General features: G+C 35.7%; 1 protein-coding gene across 1 annotated transcript; it reads left to right on the plus strand.

The window, feature by feature from the left end:
* The first annotated feature begins 3,190 nt into the window (after window positions 1–3,190).
* LOC129309929 (uncharacterized) lies at window positions 3,191–8,213 on the plus strand. The gene is made up of 2 exons (XM_054951702.1): window positions 3,191–4,046; window positions 7,363–8,213. The coding sequence occupies exons 1-2, from the start codon at window positions 3,463–3,465 to the stop codon at window positions 7,817–7,819; spliced, it is 1,041 nt and encodes a 346-aa protein (XP_054807677.1). The 5' UTR covers window positions 3,191–3,462; the 3' UTR covers window positions 7,820–8,213.
* The last annotated feature ends 1,049 nt before the right edge of the window (window positions 8,214–9,262 follow it).

Here is a 9,262-nt window from a genome sequence, read left to right on the forward strand (position 1 = left end):
CAAGGGTAAACAAGTCCGTTGGATTTTTTTTAATAAATAAATGATCAATCTAAATTAGTTAGTAAAAATTGCATCTAATGATCTATGAAGAAAGTTATTCAGAGATAATAATTAATATGAAATGCATTGTTGTTAACATGAATATATACATTTGTTTTTTTCTCAAATAATAACTTATTATTAACCATTGTTTTTTGATGACTTTTTTTTATAAGTTCTTGAATGTGATTTTTCTAATTAAATTAAAACAACAAAAAAACATAGGGCAAGTCCAAAGCTCATAAAGTGAGCCAAAATGAACATGAACAGAGGAAACGGGCTTGTTAATGAAACTGAAGATACAAGTTTTGCACCAAATGCATTATTATTCTCAATCTTATACCATTAAATTATATAAATAATTAAAACTGACAGGTAACATTAAACATGGAGAGAGATATTGAAAGGAGGTATAGAGAGAACCAAGTCTTTCCTTATAAACATCAATTGTATGCATTGAACAAGGAAGGTACAACATGGTGTTTAGCTGTTTATAATGCGTTATTAAGTAAAGTAAAAGGCACTGAAATATCTGGCAAAAAAAAAAAAAAAACGCACTGAAATTGTGAAATTTGAATCTGAGCGGCTGTGCTGGTGGTGAATAAAATATCTTAATAAATAGAATACCAAAAAATATTTAAAATAAATATTTATTCAATTTGAAGTTAGACAAAAGTCTATATACTTTAAAAATAAGATTAAAATGCACAAAATCCTCTTAATTTTGAGATAGTTGTATATAATTATCTTGTTTAAAATTAACTTCCTAACTTTTAATTTTATTTTTCAAAATCCCCTACCATTAACTAATGGTTATGTTATTAATATGGTTATTGCCATATTAGATTAATGCAATACACATGGCATGTGACATAAAAAAATATTTTTATTGTTTTTAACAAGAAATAAAAGAAAAAATATGATTAAAACTAAAATAAAAAAAAAACATACTATCTCTAATTATCAAGGCTTTAAGAGTTTCAATAGCAATCGATACTTTACAAGTAGTTTTTCTTTCTTTCTACTTTTTAAGAAAATCAATACAAATCACTAATATCAATAAATATCTTATTGCATTATTTTTTTTCTTTTCATATGTCACATGTAACTATATTAATAACATAATAGTTAATTAATGGTAAAAAGTTTTGAAAAACAAAATTAAAGATTATGGGATTAATTTTAAATGTTTAAAAGTAATGGACATATATGTAATTGTTTTAAAATTCAGAAAATTTTTATGCATTTTAGCCTGAAAATAAATATAGTATTGATTTCATCCATATTATATTAATTAAATCAATTACCACAATTTCCTTTATTATTAATTTATTATTTATTGATCTGATATCATCTATATTCAATAAAATTTATATCGAGTCATATTATCAATTCATAAATTATATTTTGTGCAATGCCTAAAAATCGGTTTAGTTGATACACAATCAAGATTATTTATTACTCTTTTCTATATACTACATTGGTTCTGAAAATTACTCTCCTTCTTTCAATATAGCCATATGATTGGGAGGATTACACACACATGACTAATCAATTGGGTCAAATCCGAGCATTGCTAGCTTAATTGGAGGCTACTTTTCCAATAGTATCTTAGGAAAAATACAATTATCTATCCTTATAATTTTAACAAATTTTGTTTTTAATTATTATAGCTTTTCTAATTTTTTAGTCTCCATGACTAAAAGTGCTAAAAACAAACTATATGGATTAAAAGTAAAATTTAATAAAATTACAAGAGCCAAAGATTATATTTTGATAATATTTTATTTAAAAGTTGATGCTCAAGTGGTCATAAACCTTCAACTAGGTCTAGGACAATTCCTATTGGTGCTTGGAGGAAATTTGCTACACAAATAACACGAGTGTTACCCGACATTTGCTCGTCATAATTTAATATCTCATCCCTTAACTAAGTGAACGAGTGTTTCATCCTTAGTAATTGAAAAGCAGATTAAGGTGGCACTTTATCCTCAAGCCTTGTTTGATACGAAGGAATGAGATGGTGGGACCAGGATTGGAACTAAATAATCTTACTTTTTTATGTTTGGTATGAAGTAATGCACAATCCAATACCAATATCAATCTCGTCTTTTATGGGATTACTTAATACTACCTCCCCCATGGTATTGCAAAAAAAATCTTGCAATTGATTTTTTCAAGACAAAAATGCCCTCCAACCTTACTAATTATTCATCAATCATGCCCTCTTGCTACGCCATTCCCTCCACCATACTGTGCCTTTCCCTCTACCATATTATGCCTCCATCTTCTTCTTTCTCTAGTTTGACCACCCTCTTAGCCAAATCTTCAAGCCTTATTGAACTCAATTCCCTTATCTTTATCTTCAAACCAAGGTGAGCAGTGTCAACATTGGCTGGAGTTTGAGAGTTGACCAGATCTCACCACCATCTTCCTTAGTTCAAGAGCTCAAATCTAATTTAAGTTTGTTGGGTTCAAGAGTCCAAATCTCATGGTCGCTGAAGAACTAGGTCTACTCCATTGCTTCCAAGTCATCGCATGACTTCTAAGTCATTTTCAAACCTAGGCATGCTTCGTCGCTTCAAAGTAGCTAGACGACTTGCAGCATTTGGTCTGTCAAGATTAATGCCAACGAGATGCAAACAGAGCGAGAGCGGAAGAAGGTGATTGCAATAGGGAGAGGGATGGGCTCGTGACAGAGATAATGGGTTTTCAGGCTACAATTTTTTATTGATTATTAGAGCCTTATAGTCTTTTAATAATTTATATTTAATTATAAAATAAGTATTCCAAACAATTATTAATTCATACCAAACATAATTTTAAAACATCAATCCTACTACCACTACCAATCTCAATTCTACTATCAATCTCAATTTCAATCCCTCTAATTTAAAGTCTTTAAGTTAAACAGAGCCTTAAGTGACTAATATGGTGCGGGAGGTTGACCTCCAACTAACCTTTTGAGAAAGAAAAGATATTAAAAATAAAAAACAACACGAGTGTTGATCATGGGCCTATAAAACCAACAAGCATAAAATGTAGCCCAAAATCCAAAATAAATTGATAAAATAAAAGGTATCCCAAATACGGACCCATTGTGTTGAAGTTTTCCTTCCTGGCCTGCTATTTCACGTCGTAGTAGTTCGTAGCACGTTATTCTCACCCCATATGATTAAGCTCCTCCTTCCATCAGCCTCTCATTTTAACAGTCAGATCCACGGCCTTCACCCCCATCCTTCCTTTCCCTCTTCTAACGGTCCCCTTTTCTTCTGCTCAATCTTCGGCCACCGTCTCCGTCGCCGTATTCTCACTTTGTTTCTGGAGCTTTTGCCCGTTTTTGTACCTCAAGCTTAACCGTTGATATTCTTATAGAGGGAGAGAGAGCGAGATACTCGCTTGTCCATCTCCCTAGGCTCGCAGATGGGCGCCGATTACTATAACATACTGAAAGTGAATCGAAATGCGAGTGAGGACGATTTGAAGAAGGCCTACAAGAGGCTAGCGATGATTTGGCACCCAGACAAAAACCCAGTTAACAAGACGGAAGCTGAGGCCAAATTCAAGCAAATTTCCGAAGCCTATGACGTTTTGAGCGATCCCCAGAAGCGTCAGATCTATGATCTCTATGGCGAGGAGGCTCTCAAGTCCGGTCAATTCCCTCCACCTCCGCAATCCTCCTCTTCCACGTCCTCCTCGGCTTCTCGTGCTTACCAGCATTTCCAAAACCAACAACGCCAGCATACGAAGACGTCTTATCGGTTTAATCCCAGGGACGCCAACGACATTTACGCGGAAATTTTTGGGTCGGAGAATGGTGGTGGTGGTGGAGGTGGGAGAAATGGAGCGCATTGGGATGGCTTTTTCAGAACTTCAAATGGTGCGTTTGGAGGAGCGGGGAGGAAGGCTGCGGCGGTGGAGACTCTTTTGCCGTGTAGCTTGGAAGAGCTCTACAAAGGTGTCAAGAAGAAGATGAAGATCTCAAGGAATGTCTGTGACGCTTTTGGGTATGCAACTTGATATCTGTATTATGAATTTAAGATATCGAATCTCTAATCTACTGACACCCTAACCTAACAGCTGATTGTTGCGCTGCTCCTTCAATCGTCAGGTTCTGTCTCGTTAAGTTGTTTCAAGTTGCTGCGTTGCAATTTTTAGGAATTATTGTGTTCCGTTTTTAACCAATAGATATCTAGATCGAGTTTGGGGGGTTTTCTGCGGACAATGGTTCTCGTTCTTTCAAGCTTCAGCTTGGGGTGACCTATCTGGTTTCGAACTTGCTAGGAACCTTAGGTTCCGATCCGAAAGGCTCAAACTTGATTCTTATAGTCTGGTGATGCTTTTAAATGGAACGACTCCGTCCGTCCCTTACTCTAGCACCCTGATTAGGCAATTCAAATGACTGATGAACAGGGGAATACAAATATTGCTCCTGTGTTCATCAAAGCTGTCAGATGTGCTGATCTCCTTGCTGCCTTGGCTAATAAAATGTTATGTAATGTAAACAGAGGAATCTAGTCTCATCGCGCCAGTAGAGTGTTAACCTTTAAGTGGTATCCTCTGCTTCTGGCTGACCCTTTTCCTCTCCGGTTTGAATTTGCTCGACTTAGGGACAGTTTGTTTAAGATTAAAAAAAAATTGATTTTAGTTAGGCTAAGCATGAGAAAGTTGTTGTGAGTGTGAGAGAGTTGTTTGGAGAATTTAAGCTAAACATATGATGTGTGTTGAAAAAATTCTTATTTTGATAAGCTTTATTTAAAAAAAAAAGAAGAAGTTAAAGATAGATTTTTTCCCCCCAACAAAAGCTTTATGATTAGCTTAGTTTCTCCCAACAACTCTAGTGTTAAACTTAACTAAAATCACTTTATTCTTTGATTATTAACAAACTAGACCTTGAATGTGACTATTTTTGCTCCAAATTTTCGTTGTTACGAAGCAACTTAAAAGGTTGATAATTTTAAAAGTTAAGTTTTGGCCTGACTGAATTTGACTTCTTGCACTAAAGTTGTAGTTGTTTTGAAGCAACTTTAAAATTGATCATTCTTGGGGTCTAGCCCTTAGTTGGCTAGGTTTTATTTATAACCTGCTGAAAATTATTTTTCTTGTCCTCTGACTACACCAAACAATCTCCCAGGTTTATCTTTTTACCTGTTGACTGATAACTAACTCTATTTGAATGTGTAGAAATTTTGGGTTCCTTTCTTCCGAAAAAAAGGCAAGAGAGGATATAAAATGAAAAGAAAAGGAGAAGAAATTTTGGAGTCCTTAATTACTGTTAAATACGGTTCCAGTAACTGTGGAGTTGGTAATGATGGACCTTCCTTGAAGAACAGTTAGTCCATACAAGACTTGCAAAATCACTGCTAATTCACCCGAAATTTTTTAAAATGTTAAAGTACTAGATAATTTAAAGTAACTTGAACGAAAAGGAGAATATAAAATATGTCAATTTTGTTGTGAATTGATGGCATCATGATTTCTTAAAAAAGCAATTTCAAACCTGAGAAATTTTGCCTGGTACGTTAAAGCATTTCTTTTCTTAAAGAGCACATGATTTCATTGAATGCATTTAATTCTGTCTGTGACATGCATAATTAAAAGTAAAGAAAATAGATGGAAAACGATGGGTAGATATAATATTCAACTGTATTGTATCCTAGAACACTGTTATGTACTTTGTTGAAAAATTAAAAAACATGCAGTAGGAGAATTTTTTCTTTTCGTGGCAGGAGAGAGGAATATGTGAAATCCATGACCTTTGTAGTGAAGAATGGAATGGGGTGGTAATTCAACCCTGACACGTTATATCTGACCTCAACCTTTGATTGGTGTTTATTCTGGGCGAGTTATCAGTTTAATGTCATTGACTTGGTGTCCTGCATTCTTAACTCTGGGTTGGACACAGTTGCTACGGTTCCTAGTGCCTCTGTAAAGGCACAATAAAACTTCTGTGAAGATGTGGAATCTTAGGATATAAATATCTAGTTCAAGCAAGTTGAACATGATCTTATTCTTTCCAATAAAATATTATCTCGATTTGTGGTTGAGTTTTACAGTTTTCAAATTTGGAATTAGTGATGTTTTGGTCTTTCTGGTGCTTAACATACTTTCATATTTCAGTGGTATTAATCTTGGTATTAATCTACAGCATGGTGAAATGTTGGGCAATTTATGTTGAGGAAGGCTCTTCTACTCTGGTAACCAACTTGCTTAAGTCGCTTTTCTAGGAGACTAGAACAAAATTAGCATCGATCGTATGCTTCAGTTTTGTGTATATAGAATATTCAACATGTAGAACTACACAATGAACTGGGGAATTAAGGTTCTCTTTGGAGTTTTTTTCCCTTTTTTTTTTTGTGGTTGGTGTGATAATATATACACCATGGCTTCTGATAGTATCCCGGATCTTGGATCAATGATTAAGTTAATAAAAGTAGGAGGCTTCCTATCTATATGTCTAAGTGGCAGTTACGCAGACAGCTTAAATGGTTAAAATACATCCCAGAGACCCTGTCAAGGAGGCATTGATCCAGATGTGCACCATACTCAGAACTGCACTGGCATGGGGATGTGCGGGTTTTCAATTAATAGGAGATAGGGTGAGAAAGATAAGTTATATTTCACATACACACACATACAGAAAATATTTGAGAATAAGATATAAGTAACCCTATGAGCGGTAGTCATTATCTGTCTGGGACAACTCGTGCGACACTGTTGTCCCTAGAGTAGATGCTCTGTAGTTTTTCAGGCTTTGTCCCTGTGATTGTTAGGGAAAATTAATGGAATTAAATTCAAACAGTTAAAATATTGCACGTTACTGGAAAATTTTGCATGACAAGTTGATATTATCCGGTACCTTTAATGCCAAAACTATTTATGATTAAAGTGCAATCCAGAGTGAGATGCTGACAATTTCTTGACTGAGATAGGAATTAGGAACCCGTCTTATTTAGTGCATAAGACGTGGCAAGTGAGATCAGGTGGGCAACAACTTTTGATTTGTGGCCTAAAAATCTTGTTATGTCCGGCATGATGGAAGTGTTTATCTTTGTTCCCAATAATTTGTGTCTAAAATATGACGAGTTCTCTTATTGGCAAGGTGAGTGTGTGATTGATTTGTTAATTTTATTGCCCTTCTCTACATTGATTTTTGTTCCTTGGGCCCCATGTGTCAGAACTCAGAAAGTACTCACTCATGTTGCTCCAAAAAAATTTTTAGCTGCCCTCGCATGTTGTGATTTGATCAGACCTCCATTATAAATATAAAATGGTATGTCTATTTGCTGACTATGTCTGATGTGGGTGTTTTTTCCTTTACAGGAAGTTTCGGAATGTGGAGGAGATATTGTCTATTGAGGTGAAACCTGGTTGGAAGAGAGGAACGAAGATTACTTTCCCTGAGAAAGGTAACCAGGAGCCCGGTGTCATTGCAGCAGATCTTATATTCGTGGTGGATGAGAAACCACATGCTGTTTATAGGAGGGATGGTAATGATCTGGTGATCAACCAAGAGATCACTCTTCTAGAGTCCCTTACAGGCAAAACCCTAGACCTCACTACCTTAGATGAAAGGAGTCTCATGATCCCAGTGACTGATATCGTCAAACCTGGTACTGAGGTCGTTGTCCCTAACGAGGGAATGCCCATTTCAAAAGAGCCCGGCAAGAAGGGCAATTTGAGGATTAAGTTTGAGGTTAAGTACCCTTCGAGGCTAACTCCAGAGCAGAAATCTGAGCTGATAAGAGTTTTGGGTGGGAATGGAATGACAAATGTTTGAGTTGGGTGGGTGTATGTACGTTGTAAATATACCACGTGCATGCTGTTGATGAATGTGAATACCAGGAACATTCTGCAGGTGAAAGAGTTAAAAAGCTGGGCATAAGGAGGATTCGTAGTTAGAAAGTTTGGATTTTTATGCAGGTTAGGGAACATAGCTAACGTTTGGAAATGGGTGGGATTTTTAACCTAATTGAGTAGGTGGTGGATAATCTCCAGTGAGTTTCCACCATTTTGCATAAGGTCTTTTATTTTGGCCTTTTGGCTTGATATTAATATACGTATTTATAATCGCTAGTCTTCATAGAGGAGTATGTCCTTGGTCATGTTCATATCATGGAAAATGTATATATACGTCATTTTACATTGAGGTTTAATGAATGGTTGTTACTTAACATACGAAATGGAACCAGGGCCTTTATTTTTGCTGCTAAGAACCTGATGTTGGTGGTAGTTGTTAAATGAATCCAATACTGTAGTGCCTCAAGCTCAAATCACAGAAGCTGAAATAAGAACTGCTTGAGGTGGTGGGGAGGCCAAAGCGTAAGCAGTGGGAGCAAGGGGAGAGGTAGAGAGAAATTAATGGATGTACTAACTGGTGGGGGTGCACACTGGCCGGGCAATACCCAACTCGAAGCCCAGCCTGATGAGCCTGATTGGCTCAGGCTAGGCAGTGCATGCTGGGCTGTTTGCACAGCCTAACCAGAAGGGCTCATCTCTTTGGTGTGGATGGCTTATCCTTTCGATCTCTCTACACCGCTTGAGGTCTATCCATGTGATAGTATCAAGACGTACAAGGTAAAATACTGCCGTTTCAAATATGAATAGAGCACTATTCTAGTATTTATCTCACATAGATCAATAGAATTGATTAAATTGTTTTATAAATTTGTAACAAAGCATGTATCTTTCAAGTTTGTCTTTAAATAAGGTTATGATTTAGGAGAGAGGCTAAAAAAAACAAAAACAGTATTTCATGATTAAAAATGACTTATATTTTTGGCCTGTCTGTTCGGGAGACTTGAAAAGAGGAGGCTGTGAATCGCAAAATTCAACACAATGCAGTAGTCATCTGAAATCTGAAAGTTATGAAAATAAATATATTTATATTCAATGGATTCACTCTTTTTTTTTTTTTTTTGGGCCAAAAGATTGAAAATTGATATAGCAGATGGAATTCCGAATCACTTTCTGATAAGAAATTATGCAGCCAGCTAAAGTTGTTGAAATATATCAAGAGACTGTCAAGATGGCGTTGATTCAGATGCGCATCATACTCAGTAATCTCTCTCTCTCACTCAGAATTTTAAAAGGAGAATCTCAACTAGCGCCCTTAGAAACAAATTAATCATATCCAAGGCTCAAAAAATTCTAACATACTTTTGCAGGCCCAATGGTTCAAATTGAAATTAATTTTGTTGGCCTAATTATTAAAATGCCCTTA

This window comes from Prosopis cineraria, unplaced genomic scaffold (genome assembly GCF_029017545.1).
Source record: "Prosopis cineraria cultivar Desert tree isolate PC_DT_omini unplaced genomic scaffold, ASM2901754v1 PC4, whole genome shotgun sequence".
Classification (NCBI taxonomy): Eukaryota; Viridiplantae; Streptophyta; class Magnoliopsida; order Fabales; family Fabaceae; genus Prosopis; species Prosopis cineraria.